The following is an 18,603-nucleotide window of genomic DNA, read 5'->3' as shown; positions in this document are numbered from 1 at the left end:
ACCATGGCTCCTCCTACTCCCTGGATGGATCCCTCCCCCTCTGACAGAGTAGCCAGACAGCAAGAAATTATACAGTGTACAAGGGGCAAACTGTTCTTTTAACAACTTAACATGTCAGTCTCTTTCAAAAACTTAGAATTTGTTATTGTATTATTTAATATTAAACCTTACCCAAACTAAAATGATATCAGGAAGCTTTAAAAGTACAAGAGGCTTACTGGAGTTCTTACAAAATTTCTTGTAAGTATCAACTGTTTTGTTGAAATTAAGATACAATAGTTTAGATAGTTCAGTTAGAGGAGCTTTGGGATAATTTTGGTAAAAAAAAGTTTTAGTTAATATTGAAATCTCAATTTATTAGTTATTTGTGTAGTAATGGTAAATATGTGGTAATTACACCATCTGAATGCAAAGAGTATTGAGTCATTCAAATGATCTAACTATATGACTATATTTGTGTGATTATGTTTATAAAACATATATTTACATATTCCGTTTTGCACCACCATATATAAATACCCCTAACAGCATGAAATGTACTTCTATTTTTCTGTCTGCTACTGACCTCAATGTGCATTCTTGTGATGCCGTTAGTTGTCAAAAGTCATTATGTAATTTTCCTGCAGCTCTAGCATCAATACTCACATAACATTTACTGCTCATGTGCTTGGTTCAGAAAAAAATAAAAAATAAAAAAATAGAAGCAGAACTGAGTGCACATGAGCCATGCTGAGCACTGAGTACTAAAATGGGAAGATTTCAAATTCTGGGAGGCACCAGCCAAGCAAGTGTTACTGAGATGAACTGAATGGCTAAATAACAGAAAGCTGTTCGCTTTCCGGCTCTTTTTTCCCTTCAGGAAAAACATCTGAGATACAAGAAACGTGTGCAAAGTTGTATGGGAGAAGCAATTTAAATATTAAAGAGCTGTCAACTGTGATTTTATTACACTAACAGTTAGCAACATTGAAACTGCAAGTCTGTTCCTTTTCCAAACTATATGCTTAAGAAAGAGGAAGTGCAACTAGCTTCCTCGGCAAAAACTTCCGTTTAGAGACATTCTGTCAGGGTTAGGCAAGGGATTTTGTATTATATACCACACCCATGATCCACTTCACTTTACTCGCGACAGCAATAACAAAGGAACTGGTCTTTAATTAAATAATGGAGCACAACAAGGACAGTAGTTCTAGAATTATTTTCCCCATTAATTTTCTCTATAGGGATTTTAAACAAAAGACCTCAATATAGAATGTTAAGGCTAACAAAACAAAATCAACTCTGAGATGAATCACAAAATTTTGTTTGAACAACACGTTTGTTCTGAAGGAAAAAAAGGAATATAAAAAATACAAGACTGTGTGCACTTAATGTAAACTTCACCGTGGAACACAGCAAATGGTATAATAATAATAATAATAATAATAACAATAATAATAAGGAAAGGAAAGGAAAGTAACAAAAATCTGGGAAATAAAACCTCAGATGAACAACAACACATGACATATCACAGCGTGTCATTATCTATTTAGCAAAAATAAAGCCAAACTGGATAGCCATGGGTATCAAACTAAGGACACCCTTACTATTAACATAGGAATTAAGAGGGTAAGTCAGGCACTGCTAATAAAATGTCTTTGATTATTTTTGGGTTTTTTTTTTGGCAGTTTGCTGGTCTGGAGCCACAATGCTTATATATATATATATATATATATATATATATACTGTGTATATGTATGTGTGTGTGTGCAGAGTGCACACTCTGAGTGGGCTATTTTTTCATTATTTCTATATCAATTAAGCAGGTCAAAGGTCTGGAGTTGATTTTAAGCATTCCATTTGCATTTGGAAGCTGTTGTTGTGAACCCACATCATGCGGTCAAAGGATCTCTCCATACAAGTGAAACAGACAATTGTTAGGCTTCAAAAACAAAACAAATCCATCAGAGAAATAGCAGGAACATTAGGAGTGGCCAAATCAACAATATTAAGAGAAAAAAGAATGCACTGGTGAGCTCAGCAACATAAAAAGGCCTGGATATCCATGGACGACAACACTGGTGGAGGATCCTCTCCATGGTAAAGAAAAACCCTTTAAACACACTTTTTTGGGAGTTATTCCATAACATTTCGTTTTTATATGTATACCACTGTTCAGAACTGTGTTAGCTAAGTATGTGCTGATTAGCATCTTTGAGTTTCAGAGTTATCTAAGTTCAGAATTATCTAAAACTGTCACTACCGAAAACAGTCACTACCAAAACATTTGGTGAAGTTTCTGTAGTGACATCTTTGTTTTTTGGATGTTATCCCATAAAATTGTCACTACCGAAATAGTCACTACCAATACTCATTGTTTTGGTAGTGGCAAAAGGTTACACACAATCCTCATATTTGGGGGAAATAAACAAAATGTTAGTACAGTTATGCAATTTCTTTGTAGTTTAGTATGTTTTAGTAGTGTTTTAGTATGTGAGTTAAAATTCTGTATGGTGATGTGGTTGCTACTAAAGCATTACTGTCACTACCAAAAATGTGATGTCACTACCGAAACATGGGATGTTTTGTCAAAAATAAAGTATACTGAATTTTCAATTAAGATGTTATGATAGTTTTTGGTTCAATGTATATTCAAACTGATGAATCCTTAATTTTGAAATCAGTATGATCACCATTTTTGGCCTTTTACAAAGAAAAAATGGATTCAAAATACAACAAATCTCATAAATTACACTTTAAATATTGTTAAAAAATAAATTGTTATGGATTTACCTCTGAAAAAAAAAAAAAGTAAAATAGCAAAATAATGTATTTACCATCTAGATGTAAGCAAAATCTTAATAGGTCAATATAACCCTTCTAATTAAATTATTATTACTGTGTTTCGGTAGTGACAAATTTGGGGAGAGGGCAAATATTCCAAAACTTTCTTAAAATACAGTATGAGAATTAACTGCACATTTACTAGAAATGTGTACCTTGGATATTATTGGATATTTGCATATATACTATTTTGCATATACACACACACACACATATATATCTCATCTCAAAGAGGCACAAAATCACTTTCACAGACTTTTAAATTAAATATTCCCTCCTGGTAGAATGACCTGCCCAACTAAAAAAAAAAAAAAATCTAACTAAATCTAACGTCAGCATCAGTTCTGGCAGGTCACGTCAGTCAAGGTTGCATCAGCTGACTCTCAGCTGATCCACTTCTACCTATAGGGATATAACACCTATCACAGCACTCATATATAAGGTCCTTCAGTATTATCAGCAGTTTTCACATTGCTCAATAGCTAATTACCCTTCTCCATCCCCAACTCCTCCTCTGTCAGTCAGGATTCAGCCTTCTGATTCTCCCTTGAGTCTGACTAATTTAAAAAATGTTACATTAAATTAATTGAACCTTAATGATACCTGCAATACATTTTATGTTGGTTCTGTTCTGCTTACCCTGGGGGGTTATTGCCGCTCTCCCTGCTCTTAGCCATGCTAGGCTGCATGGATGCACAGGGAGTTCTTGCCCAGAACAGAACCATACTGCCAATCCAAACTGTATGCTAATTGTCAGTCATCTTTGACGATAGTGGTCCTGACAGAACTAACTAACACTAGCTTTTCTAATCTTTTTGGATTCTATCTATTTGTTTTCTTTTTATTTATTATACAATTAACAAAAGCAAAAAAAAAAAAGACCTCTAACACTAGCTTGCTCTATTCTTTTCTATTCTATCTGTTTTCTTTTCATTTATTGTATAATTAAAAAAATAATAATAAATTGCTACGTATACTGTGTTAAGCTAACTGAGGCTTGTTATAGAACTTGCATATCATTGCTCTTTTGTTGATTTTGATTACAGTCATGGCCAAAAATAACTGCACCCTTGGTAAATATATATTAATAATTGTAACGGGGCTGACGAGACGTGAGACATGCGGATCCATGTGCAAGCTTTTATTTAAAGGCATGGTCATAAATACAGGCAGGGTCGAAACAATGGCAAACAGGTATGGCAGGGACAAAACAAAGAGTAATCCTAGGACAAGTGTGGGATCGACGATCGGCGAACAGTATCCAATGGGGCAAGGCAGAGAGATAATCAAGCTAGAATCCAAGCTAGAATCCAAGAGAGGTGCAAACAGTGTCCAAACGGCAAGGCAAGGGTTAATCCAGGGAACACGGGCTAGAAACAAACACGGGAAAACAGGCTTGGAGGCTCCTATCGCTAGGAGAGGGATAAGTGCATACAATACTCGGCAGTGAGGGGGAGAAAGTCCATGGCTTCAGTAGGGTGTGTGATCAGTGCAATCAGCAGTGTGATCAGTGCAATCAGCTGTGTGTGCAATCAGTGCAATGGATGATGGGAAATTGAGTCCAGTGTGATGTGTGCTGTGAGAGTCAATGTGGTGAGCGAGTGACCTCTGGTGGTGAGTGAACGGAAGTTCATATACCGGATTGTGACAGAGCCCCCAAGGAGCGGCTTCCAGACGCTCCAAACATTACACAATCCAGGAGGGTGGTGGAGCGGAGGCGGAACAGGGGGAGGGACGGAGGGCCAGGTCCATGTGGGAGAGGGAAGACCGGGGACTGAGGCAGAGCCGGCAGAGCAGGACACCCAGGCAGAACCGGCGAAGCAGAGAACCCAGGCAGAGACCAGGACGGAACAGGAGCCCACCAGGGCAGAGCAGATGGAGCAGGAGCCCTCCAGAGCGGAGTAGACGGAACCGGAGCCCACCAGGGCGAGCAGACGGAGCTGGAGCCCACCAGGGCGGAGCAGACGGGGCAGAAGACCTCCACGGCGGTGCAGACAGAGCAGGAGCCCACCAGTGCGGAGTAGACAGGGCCGGAGACCTCCATGGCAGAGCAGAAGACCACCACGGCGGATCAGACCAGCCATGCGTGCAGACACCAGCGGTACATCCCTCAAACTAGACATCAAACTGGGATAGTGGAAGACTGACCATGATGATCTGGGTGTGTCAGCCCGGACGTGACGTGACTCTGGAAGGTCAGCAGAGACGTGATGTGACTCTGGACGGTCAGCGGAGACGTGACGTGACTCTGGACGAACAGCTGTGACGTGCTGCTGTGACTCTGGACGAACAGCTGTGACTTGGCTGGACTCATGAAGATCAACAGTGACTTGGCTGGACTCGTGAAGATCAGCTGCGACTTGACTGGACTAGTGAAGATCAGCTGCGACTTGGCTTGACTCGTGAAGATCAACTGTGACTTGGCGTGACTCATGAAGATCGTGTGTGTGTGTGTGTGGAGCTAAGCGCTAAGAACCTGAAAGACAAATTTTGTCACTTGATGAGGAGATGAGGTGATACTACTTTATTTGTGTGATAAACTGTACATGAAATACATTTTTAGAGTTTTTTGGCCTGTTTTATCATTTGCCAATGAAAAATTATATATTTGATGTTTAGGTTTTGATATTGAAATATTTAGCTTTTTTGATGCTGAAACTACAAATTGTGACATGCTGATGTATGTTCATGTCTAATGTATTAATACATATTTCTTTCAAGGACAAGGCTGGAAGTGACACAAGGGATGCCTGGAACACTTCTGCTGGTCCCCAGTCCAGCATTTGCACAGTTTCCTGCTATTGAAATTAGATGCTTTGCGTTCCTGAGACATGTGTTTCAACTAGTGGCAGTGCACAATTGAGAGTCTTGTTTTTATGTGTTCAGTGGAATGGTTTTGTCTTGCGTGCAGCAGACAATGACATAGTCTGTTTTTCACTGAAAATGTCTCCCTGACCTTGATGGTGTTTGTTTTAAGGGAGCCCCATGGGGAGCACAGAACAATGGTTATAAAACATCTTACATGTTTCACTATGTCGGCACAGGCTTCAAAACATTTCTGAATTGTTTTCAGTTTGCTGGGTTTTTACTCCTTTATAAAATCTATAGAACCTTAAAATTTATAGAACCTAATTTAGAAACATCAGATATTGACTACACCATCTGAATAAAAATATCAGGGGCCTCATTTATAAAATGTTGTGCAGAAACCATCCTAAATTTGATCTTACGATCATTTCTCAAATATGCATAAGTTTGATTCATAGAATGAATGTACGAACAGAAAACGCGCTTAAGCGTCTTTTTCAGAAGTGAAATCTATGAATCGCAAATGATCTTCAACTTGCATGCAATTGAATGGTTTCAGCTCTCTGCCTTGTAAACGACTCCTAACTAATATCATTAACATATAAAATATTACCAATCATCATAATTTAGAACATTTACATTTAAAAAAAAAAAACCTGCAATACTCCGACAATAAAAAGTGCGTACGTCTGCTCAGACCCTTACTTGACGCTAAGCACTTTTCCAAGTCAAAGACCGTCTTTATAAATATGAGCTTAAGCGTATGCACACTCTACGATCAAATCTGAGCGTATGCACGCTTTATAAATGAGGCTCCAGATTTTAATGACAGTGCGGACGGACAATCCAGATTTGAAAACCAAATTAAATTTGTGTGCCATGTCAAATGCCTTTTAGATCCTCAATGAAAGCTGCATTAAAACTTGACATTTTGCACATTCTGTACATGCTGCACTTATTTGTTCATTAGGGAAAAGTGTATTGTGGGAAAATAAAGTATGTTTGCTCTTTCCACTTCCATTTGGTCATAATATTTTATCAGTAGAAAGCACTATGCTAAGGTTAGTTTAATAGCTGCCTTGGTTGAAGAGCATTAAATATTTAGACAGTTTTTCTGCATATAAATGGACAAAGAAATCAATATCATGGCTCTTTCATTGTTGACTGATATTGAGTGGTTACATTTACATAGTATATGTGGGCATATTACTGATGGCTGCTTGCCATTATGTGGTACAATCTGTTTCTGTATAGCTAATAGTTTGCTTTTTGCAAATAGAAAAAAAACACAGTAATGTGTACCAGTTACCAGTTGTTTCATACTGATACTGAACTTAAATATAATTTGTATAATTACATAATTGCTAAGCACTAACACTTCTTCCAGGAATGCATCCAAAATATTAAGATAATTTATTGGCCTTATACAGTATCATGCACTATTCCAAATCTTTCCCTGTGAATTTTCCTTTACATGTATATGAAAAATAGCAGCCTGAACATTCTGCTAAATATTTCCTTTTGTGTTTCACTTAAGAAAGAAAGTCAAGTCTGAAAGTCTGCCCCTAAATGTACCATGAAAGCAATTGTATTTGCTGGTGCTTATGGAAAATACCATCAATTTTCATACATCTCTGGATAGGTGTTTATTTGATGATGTAATTCACATTTTTGTAGGAGTGGGTTGGTTGTTGTCATATTGAGAGTATGTGTGTCAACATGTTTGTACAAGCTGAAAAGCCACTTGCGTCAGCAAGAGTCAGTATTGCACCATTGGCCATACTTGCATAATTCTGGGCATTGGCAGGATAGAAAAGTGAATGTTAAGTTGTAAGTGGTGAATTTTCAGAATTTAATTAAACTAAAATAGCCTGTTAGATCAAAACAAAATAGTTCCTTTTTGTTGTGTAGTCTGCTATGTACTTTGCCATCTACCACAAATTTCACAAAGAAGCGAAATTATGCTGATATTTCATGTTAGAGAAGGAAATGATGACCATGTTAATGTAGACAAATGAAAACATGGATGTGGCTTGTGTATGTTTTCAACATAGCATGTTGAAACATATTGTATTTACTAGTTGCCACATCAACACAATATAGAGAAACAATTGCAACAACAACAAAAAAAAAAAAGATAACTGAACCATAGCAAAAAAAAAAAAATTCTTACTGAAGTTAATTTTTATCTCAGTTTTTCAGTGTTTATTTAAAATGAGACAAAATAGCTGTTGTTTTAGTTTCTAATATGTTATTTAATGCTCCAATGTTAGTTTTTTTAATGCTTATATAACTAGCAGAAGACACTAACCAGACAAAATCTCATTTGGGCAAGTGTGGCACATTGTAACACTGTGTTACAACATAACCTATTACTAAAACCATGCTATTCCATTAAGTTAGTGGTGTAATTCTTTTTTTTTTTTTTTTAATTCTACTGAGAAACGGATGAAGAAAGACTAAGAGGAACAACCTCAATGTTCAGAAATGATTATTTTAAGAAATTTGAAGCAGTCCTACTGGTTTGTGTCTTTGTGCCCTATTTTAACGATCTAAGTGCATGGTCTAAAGCGCATGGCACAGGTCCGAATCCACTTTTGCTAGTTTCACAAAGGGAAAAACGGTCAGCACACCTGTCGCATTGTCTAAAAGGGTTTTCCCTATTCTCTTAATGGGTCATGGGTTTTTTGGGGCATAATAAACCAATCAGAGTCTCATCTCCCATTCCCTTTAAGAGCAAGTTGTGCTTGCGCCATGGCGGATTTGCTAATTACATGACGGACTTTGCAAAGACTGAAAGCATCTCCAGAGAGGAAACAGAGCTGCTCGTGTGCGAGCAAATAGGTCACTAATTCTACATGCAATGACTATCCATCATGGCATGTAGCAGGCATGTTTATATATATATATATATATATATATATATATATATATATATATATATATATATATATATATATATATATATATATATGTGTAGCTTACACAATAATAATATTTTATATTGTAATCCTTTAATTTTTAACATTTGGCATCCTTGTGTGTATAATTAGCAGAGTGTACACGTGTTGTGGACCCGCCTATAGGCCCATATTCCTAATGCGTTCTTTAAATAACAAAAAAAAAGAAGTGCGTCACTGACTTTAGACCAGGTTTTAGTTGGTCAATGGTGCAGTCTATTTCAGTTGCCTCAAAATAGCAACGTGCCAACAATGTGCCTGAGCACACTTTGTTTTCAGACCAGCACACCCATGGGCGCACAAATGGGCTCAAATGCATTTGCTATTTAAACAACGTGGTGCAGGACGTGAAAATGATAACTGTGTTGGGCTGAAACTAGCAAAAGACACTTCCGTCGCGCCTGGCACCATGTGTCATCACTGATTGTCCACAGGTGTTACTCATTAGCCTCATTAGTTCAGTCTATAAAAGCCTTGTTCACTCTGACATTTGTTGTGAGGTTTGTAAGTGTTACACTGCATCTCTGAGCAATCATCATGATTGGTTTTGGGGCTCTTTGCCTGTTTCTTGGATTAGCCCTGTTGCTTGTGTTTCCTGCCTTATTGTTTTTTCATGATTGATTCATTCTCCAGTGGTTGTGGAGCTTGGCTTACCAAGGTCACCACCATGTACAGTTATAATGCTAGCCACTCCTGTGCTTTCAGTAACTTCCTGTCCTGTGGTTCCTGCACCTGAAAGAGTCTCTTCCCAACATAGCTGCCAGTCTAGAACTTCTTCACAAGATGGCCACCAGCCCAGAGACTCTCCACAAGATGGCTGCCAGCCCAGAGCCTCTCCACAAGATGGCCACCATGCCACTGTTTCCTGCCATCATGGATGTAATGCTACAGACTTCAGCTGTCATGGACTCCACGCCTAGGGTTGCTAACCGTCCCGTATATTGGGCTTAATTTATGTGTCCCATACATGACCTCCCTTGTCCTGTTTCTTGACTGTTAACCACTGACTGATACAACAGCAAGCAGTGCTGAATGCTGATCTCGTGAGAAAGATAACTGACACCAATCACAGCCACCCTCATGCAGTACACGTTAAGTAAATCAGAAATCGTGAACACAACTGTTCGAGGAAGGCTGCAGAATCCTCTGCCGGCTCATCGCTCGTGCAAACGCCAATTCCGTCTTTGTTTTGACTACAGCTAATCAGTTTTGGCAACTACAAACAGCGTGATTATTTTTCATGAGTCCAACATCCAGCTGTGCATGAAAACATGCAATCTACATGAGACACGATCAGTAAGGGAAGTCATCTTTCACTATTGTAATGTTGTAAAATAGAGGAAAAAAACAAACATTTTACATTTATATTACATACAGTGGGGCAAAAAAGTATTTAATCAGCCACCAATTGGGCAAGTTCTCCCACTTAAAAAGATGAGAGAGGCCTGTAATTTTCATCATAGGTATACCTCAACTATGAGAGACAAAATGAGAAAAAAAATCCAGAAAATCACATTGTAGGATTTTTAAAGAATTTATTTGCAAATTATGGTGGAAAATAAGTATTTGGTCAATAACAAAATTTCATCTCAATACTTTGTTATATACCCTTTGTTGGCAATGACAGAGGTCAAACGTTTTCTGTAAGTCTTCACAAGGTTTTCACACACTGTTGCTGGTATTTTGGCCCATTCCTCCATGCAGATCTCCTCTAGAGCAGTAATGTTTTGGGGCTGTCGCTGGGCAACACGGACTCCAAAGATTTTCGATGGGGTTGAGATCTGGAGACTGGCTAGGCCACTCCAGGACCTTGAAATGCTTCTTCTGAAGCCACTCCTTCGTTGCCAGGCGGTGTGTTTGGGATCATTGTCATGCTGAAAGACCCAGCCACGTTTCATCTTCAATGCCCTTGCTGATGGAAGGAGGTTTTCACTCAAAATCTCACGATACATGGCCCCATTCATTCTTTCGTTTACACGGATCAGTCGTCCTGGTCCCTTTGCAGAAAAACAGCCCAAAAGCATGATGTTTCCACCCCCATGCTTCACAGTAGGTATGGTGTTCTTTGGATGCAACTCAGCATTCTTTCTCCTCCAAACACGACAAGTTGAGTTTTTACCAAAAAGTTCTATTTTGGTTTCATCTGACCATATGACATTCTCCCAATCCTCTTCTGGATCATCCAAATGCTCTCTAGCAAACTTCAGACGGGCCCGGACATGTACTGGCTTAAGCAGGGGGACACGTCTGGCACTGCAGGATTTGAGTCCCTGGCGGCGCAGTGTGTTACTGATGGTAGCCTTTGTTACTTTGGTCCCAGCTCTCTGCAGGTCATTCACTAGGTCCCCCCGTGTGGTTCTGGGATTTTTGCTCACAGTTCTTGTGATCATTTTGACCCCACGGGGTGAGATCTTGTGTTGAGCCCCAGATCGAGGGAGATTATCAGTGGTCTTGTATGTCTTGCATTTTCTAATAATTGCTCCCACAGTTGATTTCTTCACACCAAGCTGCTTACCTATTGCAGATTCAGTCTTCCCAGCCTGGTGCAGGTCTACAATTTTGTTTCTGGTGTCCTTTGACAGCTCTTTGGTCTTGGCCATGGTGGAGTTTGGAGTTGGACTGTTTGAGGTTGTGGACAGGTATCTTTTATCCTGATAACGAGTTCAAACAGATGTCATTAATACAGGTAACGAGTGGAGGACAGAGGAGCCTCTTAAAGAAGAAGTTACAGGTCTGTGAGAGCCAGAAATCTTGCTTGTTTGTAGGTGACCAAATACTTATTTTATCGAGGAATTTACCAATTAATTCTTTAAAAATCCTACAATGTGATTTTCTGGATTTTTTTTTTCTCATGTTGTCTCTCATAGTTGAGGTATACCTATGATGAAAATTACAGGCCTCTCTCATCTTTTTAAGTGGGAGAACTTGCACAATTGGTGGCTGACTAAATACTTTTTTGCCCCACTGTATGTGTGTATATACGCTGAACAAAATTATAAACGCAATACAGGCCTCTCTCATCTTTTTAAGTGGGAGAACTTGCACAATTGGTGGCTGACTAAATACTTTTTTGCCCCACTGTATGTGTGTATATACGCTGAACAAAATTATAAACGCATAATACAGGCCTCTCTCATCTTTTTAAGTGGGAGAACTTGCACAATTGGTGGCTGACTAAATACTTTTTTGCCCCACTGTATGTGTGTATATACGCTGAACAAAATTATAAACGCAATACAGACCTCTCTCATCTTTTTAAGTGGGAGAACTTGCACAATTGGTGGCTGACTAAATACTTTTTTGCCCCACTGTATGTGTGTATATACGCTGAACAAAATTATAAACGCAATACTTTTGTTTTTGCCCTCATTTTTCATTTTTTGTGTACATAGAAAAAGTCTTAGATCTTTGAGTTCAGCTCATTTTTCATGAGTTGAACTCAAAGATCTAAGACTTTTTCTGTGTACACAAAAGGCCTATTTCTCTCAAATATTGTTCACAAATCTGTCTAAATCTGTGTTAGTGAGCTCTTTTCCTTTGCCGAGATACTCCATCCACCTCACAGGTGTGGCATATCAGGCTGCTGATTAGACAGCATGATTATTGCACAGGTGTGCCTTAGGCTGGCCACAATAAAAGGCCACTCTAAAATGTGCAGTTTTATCACACAGCACAATGCCACAGATGTCGCAAGTTTTGAGGGAGTGTGCAATTGGCATGCTGACTGCAGGAATGTCCACCAGAGCTGTTGCCCGTGAATTGAATGTGCAATTCTCTACCATAAGTCGTCTCCAAAGGCGTTTCAGAGAATTGACAGTACATTCAACCGACCTCACAACCGCAGACCACATGTAACCACACCAGCCCAGGACCTCCACATCCAGCATCTTCACCTCCAAGATCGTCTGAGATCAGCCACCCAGACAGCTGCTGCAACAATCGGTTTGCATAACCAAAGAATTTCTGCACAAACTGTAAGAACTGTTTCAGGGAAGATCATCTGCATGCTTGTCGTCCTCATCGGGGTCTCGACTTGACTGCAGTTCGTCGTCGTAACAGACTTGAGTGGGCAAATGCTCACATTCGATGGCGTCTGGCACTTTGGAGAGGTGTTCCCTTCACGGATGAATCTCGGTTTTCACTGTACAGGGCAGATGGCAGACAGCGTGTATGGCGTCGTGTGGGTGAGTGGTTTGCTGATGTCAACGTTGTGGATCGAGTGGCCCATGGTGGCAGTGGGGTTATGGTATGGGCAGGCGTATATTATGGACAACGAACACATGTGCATTTTATTGATGGCATTTTGAATGCACAGAGATACCGTGACGAGATCCTGAGGCCAATTGTTGTGCCATTCATCCACGACCATCACCTCATGTTGCAGCATGATAATGCACGGCCCCATATTGCAAGCATCTGTACACAATTCCTGGAAGCTGAAAACATCCCAGTTCTTGCATGGCCAGCATACTCACCGGACATGTCACCCATTCAGCATGTTTGGGATGCTCTGGATTGGTGTATACTACAGCGTGTTCCAGTTCCTGCCAATATCCAGCAACTTCGCACAGCCATTGAAGAAGAGTGGATCAACATTCCACAGGCCACAATCAACAACCTGATCAATTCTATGGGAAGGAGATGTTGTTCTGAATTAGGATTAAATGCTGGTTTTGAGTGAGCTAAACGCTACAGTGTTCCTATTATGGTAGAGATGACATTTAGCTTTAATGATTGCTTTGATGGACATGTGCAAGGTTTCTAAAGAATAAAACGATTACAAACTGAATCACTGAAATGCTCTTCATGTCACAATAAAGTAAACAACATAACTGAGCATTATAAAGTATCCCTTTTGCTAATACAAATTATAATAATCGTCATCTTTCACATCAAGGGATCGACGTCACATATTACAGCGTGCAACTCACGTGCAGTAACCAGTTCACGTAATATAAATGAATTAAACTGGTAAACAGTGTCTGCTACAAATGCGAACAAAATTCAACGATATCAAGTCAAGTCACCTTTATTTATATAGCGCTTTTAACAATACAGATTGTGTCAAAGAAACTTTCCAATATCAGAATAGGAAAATAGTGTCAATGATGTAAAATGACAAGATTAAACACTCAATTTTCAGTTAAAGGCATTTCATTATTGAATTCAGTGATGTCATCGTCCAGCTCAGTTCAGTTTAAATAGTATCTGTACAATCATGTAGACGATATCGCTAGAAAATAAGTGTCCCCAACTAACCAAGCCAGAGGCTACAGCGGCAAGGAACCAAAACTCCATCGGGGACAGAATGGAGAAAAAAACCTTGGGAGAAACCAAGCTCAGTCAGGGGGCCAGTTCTTCTCTGGCCAGACGAAACAGCAGTTCAATTCCAACTGCAGCAAAGTCAGATTTTGTAAAGGACTCATTTGGTTCCCGTGGTCTTGTCTCGATGGCTGTCTAGGTGATGAGGTCTTCACTGGGGATCTGTCTCTGGGCTCATCTAGGTGTCCTGGGGCCTCATTTATAAAAATGTTGCGCAGAAACCGTCATAAATTTGATCTTACGATCGTTTCTCAGAAATGCGTACGTGCGATTCATAGCTCTCTGCCTTGTAAACGATCCCTAATTAATATCATTAACATATAAAATATCACCAATCATCATAATTTAGAACAGCGACCTGCAAGAACAGCTTACATTTGAAAAATTCTGTATTACTCCGACAATAAAGAGTGCTTACGTCTGCTCGGACCCTGACGTGACGCTAAGCACTTTTCCACGTCAAAGACCGTTTTTATAAATATGAGCGTTGGCGTGGATTTAAGCGTACGCACACTCTAAGATCAAATCTGTGCGTACGCACGCTTTATAAATGAGGCCCCTGATCTCCGCTGACGTTCAGGCCTGTAGAGGTCGTCTCTAGGTGCTGATCCACCATCTGATCTGGATACGGACTGGATCGGGTGGCAACAGTGATCTCGGAATAAGAAAAAAACAGACTAATATTAGCGTAGATGCCATTCTTCTTACGATGTAACAAGTACATCGGGTGTTATGGGAAGTGTTCCCGGTTCTGGTTGACCTAATTAATGCAGCCTAACAATCCTTTAACGGATTTGAATATTAGAAGCGTATTACTGTATTATGTGTAAGCCAGGTTAAAGAGATGGGTCTTTAAACTAGATTCAAACTGACAGAGTGTGTCTGCCTCCTGAACAGTGTTAGGTAGATTGTTCCAGAGTTTTGGCGCTAAATAGGAAAAGGTTCTGCCGCCCGCAGTTGATTTTGATATTCTAGGTATTATCAAATGGCCAGAGTTTTGAGAATGTAGTGGACATGGAGGACTATAATGCGATAAGAGCTCACTGAAGTACTGAGGAGCCAAACCATTCAGGGCTTTATAAGTAATTAACAAGATTTTAAAATCTATACGATGTTTAGTAGGGAGCCAGTGCAGTGTTGACAGAACCGGGCTAATGTGGTCATACTTCCTGGTTCTAGTAAAAACTCTAGCTGCTGCATTTTGGACCATCTGTAGTTTGTTTATTAAGCGTGCAGAACAACCACCCAATAAAGCATTACAATAATCTAACCTTGAGGTCATAAATGCATGAATTAACATTTCTACATTTGACTTTGAGAGCATAGGTCTCAATTTAGATACATTTTTAAGATGGAAAAAAATGCAGTTTTACAAATGCTAGAAACGTGGCTGTTAAAGGAAAGATTGCTATCAAATCGCACACCTAGGTTCCTAACTGATGACGAAGAATTTACAGAGCAGCCATCAAGTGTTAGACAGTGTTCTAAGTTATTACATGTGGGGGTTTTAGGTCCGATAATTAACACCTCTATTTTTTCAGAATTTAGCAGTAAGAAATTACTCATCATCCAGTTTTTTATATCGACTATGCATTCCGTTAGTTTCTCAATTTGGTGTGTTTCACCGGGGCGCGAAGAAATGTAGAGCGGAGTATCATCAGCATAACAGTGAAAGCTAACATCGTGTTTCCTGATGATATTTCCTAAGCGTAACATGTAAAGCGTGAAGAGTAATAGCCCTAGTACTGAGCCTTGAGGTACTCCATATTGCACTTGTGATCGATATGATACCTCTTCATTCACTGCTACAAATTGATGGCGGTCAGATAAGTACGATCTGAACCATGCTAATGCACTTCCACTAATGCCAACAAAGTTTTCTAGTCTATTCAAAAGAATGTTGTGGTCGATAGTGTCGAACGCAGTGCTAAGATCCAGTAGTACTAATAGAGAGATACAACCACGATCAGATGACAAGAGCAGGTCATTTGTAACTCTAATGAGAGCAGTCTCAGTGCTATGAAATGGTCTAAATCCTGACTGGACATCCTCACAGATACCATTTTTCTCTAAGAAGTAATATAATTGTGAGGATGCTACCTTTTCTAGTATCTTTGACAGAAAAGGGAGATTCGAAATCGGTCTGTAATTAACTAGATCTTTGGGGTCAAGTTATGTTTTTTTTAATGAGAGGCTGAATAACAGCCAATTTTAAGGTTTTGGGAACATATCCTAATGACAATGACGAGTTAATAATAGCCAAAAGAGGATCTTTGACTTCTGGAAGCACCTCTTTTAGCAGTTTAGATGGAATAGGCTCTAATATACATGTTGTAACAAGTTTATACATTTCTTCCTCTCCTATAAGTAGAAAATGAGTGGAATTGTTCCTCAGGGTATCTATAGTGCACTATCTGATGCGATACTGTAGCTGACGGCTGTATGGTTACAATTTTATCTCTGATAGTATCGGTCTTGGAAGTAAAATAGTTCATAAAGTCATTACTGCTGTGCTGTTGGGAACACCTGCTGATACTTTATTTTTTGTTAATTTAGCCACTGTATTGAATAAATACCTGGGGTTATGTTTGTTTTCTTCTAAAAGAGATGAAAAGTAATCAGATCTAGCAGTTTTTAATGCTTTTCTGTAGATAGGGATATAGGATATAACTGTAGGATATAACACTAAACTTACTTTGTCCGTCACTCATACAACGTCTCTATAATGCAAGCAATCGAGCGAAGTCTCCAGACAGAATGGCTGATGCATCACTAGAGTGCAATGCTCGTATCAGTCTACTCAATGTCCGTATCCGGGTAATTTTCATTACTCTGTACCATACAGCCCCTCGAAAATTTGTGCCTCGATACGAAATTTTCTCTGCTGGCTTCCCTCGCCTGTCAATAAATCAGCAAAGGGCTAGTAAGAAGGCATCTGTGTCCGTGGAATTAAGGAGATCTAGGTGCACTGCACGTGTTGTTAGGCACTTAAAAATCACTCCCCAATGTTTCTCATTCCGTCTGCCAATCTTTGCGATAAATGGCCCAAAACAATCAATGCCTGTTGAGAAGAAAGGTGGAAAGAAGATACGAAGACGAGCCAATGGCAAGTCTGCCATTTGAGGAACTTTAGGTTAGTGACGCATCAGTATGCCTGATAGTCTGGGAGTTTTCCCATGCCGTGCGACATGAGATGATGCACGAGTACATCAAGCTGCCAGAAGGTGAGGAGCTCTAAACCATCCTCCTTGGATTTAAGCTAGGGTTTCCCTCAGTGTGCGGGGGCTATCGACGGGAGCCACATCCCAGTCATTGCACCACCTGAGAACCACACTGATTATTTTAATCACAAGGGGTGGCATTCGGTGGTCTTACAAGCGATTGTGGACCACAAATTCTGGTAAATACAGATATATATATTCCCTCCCTGTTTGTTGCCTCTTCCCTCCTTATTACGTGTTGTATGATTTGTTTCTTTCACTGTCTTCATTTATAATGTTTAATGTAACCCCTTAATAGTTTCTTAAACATCAACATTGGTTGGCCAGGAAGTGTCCACGACTCCAGGGTTCTTCGGAATTCTGTCATATATGAGAAGGCAGAAAGAGGAGTCCTCTTTCCAAACGTGAGTCATTTTTTCTTGTAAATTAAAACATGCAGCCTACAAGGGTTAATGACATGTTGTATCAGTCATGGTGTTAAAAGCATATAAATACTATACAAACGTATGTGCATTTAAAAAACACACTGTATGTCTGAACTATCCCTGCTTTATGTATTCACATGTATTAATCATGTCAGTTGTTGTCATTACGTATGGATCAATATTATTGACTTGTATATAACTGAAAACCTCTACCTTGATTTGCGTAGTCATGTCATGGTCGCTGTATGTTAGTAACAGCTGTAATTTCTGTTATTTTCATGTCCAAAGACCACTGAGGAGATCGAAGGCACCCAAGTGCTCATCATGCTGTTGGGGGATCCAGCTTACCCGCTTCGGCCCTGGCTAATGAAGGGTTACCCGGAGACTGGCAATCTGACCGAGGACCAGCGTCATTTCAACAAGACATTAAGCGTAGCAAGAATGACAATAGAATGTGCTTTCGGTAGACTAAAAGGTCGCTGGAGGTGCCTGGCAAAACGTCTCGATGTGGACATATCACCAGTTCCCACAATTATCTCGGCATGCTGCACTCTTCATAATATATGTGAAAAACACAATGAGGCCTACAGTGAAGGTCTGAATGCAGCTGGATCTCCTCATCAAGGGCAGCTGACCCATTGTGTGCTGCAGACACCCAGCCGCTAAGAATCAGGGAGGCACTGACCAAACATTTTGCTCACCAAGAACGTCTTTAAAATTTAATAAAAGAGGTCAACATTCCTAATGCTGAACATGTTTATTTCAACTGTATTCAAACTGTATTCAAATTGACATTTTTCCAGTGTTCCCAGTAATGTAAAAAAAAAATAATAATAATAATAATAAAAAAAAAAAAAAGATTCTATTAAGAACAGAAATAACCTTCCTGCGTTTAAAAAAAAGAAGGCTTTTTGTACTTTAAAGTTCCTGGGTGATTACACATGTAAACAAAAATAAAGACATTTCTATAACCCTCTACAAAATGTTTTTTGTCAAAACCACAGTGCAACAGAACTCAGCCTAGCAGACCCAGTATTTCTCCAC

The 18,603-nt window shown here is 39.5% G+C and overlaps 1 protein-coding gene across 5 annotated transcripts; it reads left to right on the top strand.

The window, feature by feature from the left end:
- Positions 1 to 90: 90 nt before the first annotated feature.
- On the top strand, positions 91 to 18,539 carry LOC131520600 (uncharacterized). Of its 5 annotated transcripts, none has more exons than XM_058744959.1 (4): positions 91 to 240; positions 1,806 to 2,079; positions 17,433 to 17,538; positions 17,848 to 18,539. In XM_058744959.1, exons 2-4 carry the CDS (start codon positions 2,045 to 2,047, stop codon positions 18,223 to 18,225), a joined length of 519 nt encoding a protein of 172 aa, XP_058600942.1. In that variant the 5' UTR covers positions 91 to 240; positions 1,806 to 2,044; the 3' UTR covers positions 18,226 to 18,539. The 5 variants fall into 5 exon arrangements, with proteins under 5 accessions (XP_058600942.1, XP_058600941.1, XP_058600943.1 ...); XM_058744958.1 differs by having other exon boundaries at positions 1,803 to 2,079; XM_058744960.1 differs by lacking the exon at positions 1,806 to 2,079 and adding an exon at positions 9,297 to 9,887 and having other exon boundaries at positions 17,848 to 18,538.
- The last annotated feature ends 64 nt before the right edge of the window (positions 18,540 to 18,603 follow it).

This window comes from Onychostoma macrolepis, chromosome 15 (assembly GCF_012432095.1).
Source record: "Onychostoma macrolepis isolate SWU-2019 chromosome 15, ASM1243209v1, whole genome shotgun sequence".
Classification (NCBI taxonomy): domain Eukaryota; kingdom Metazoa; phylum Chordata; class Actinopteri; order Cypriniformes; family Cyprinidae; genus Onychostoma; species Onychostoma macrolepis.
This window is presented reverse-complemented; position numbering and strand designations above follow the sequence as displayed.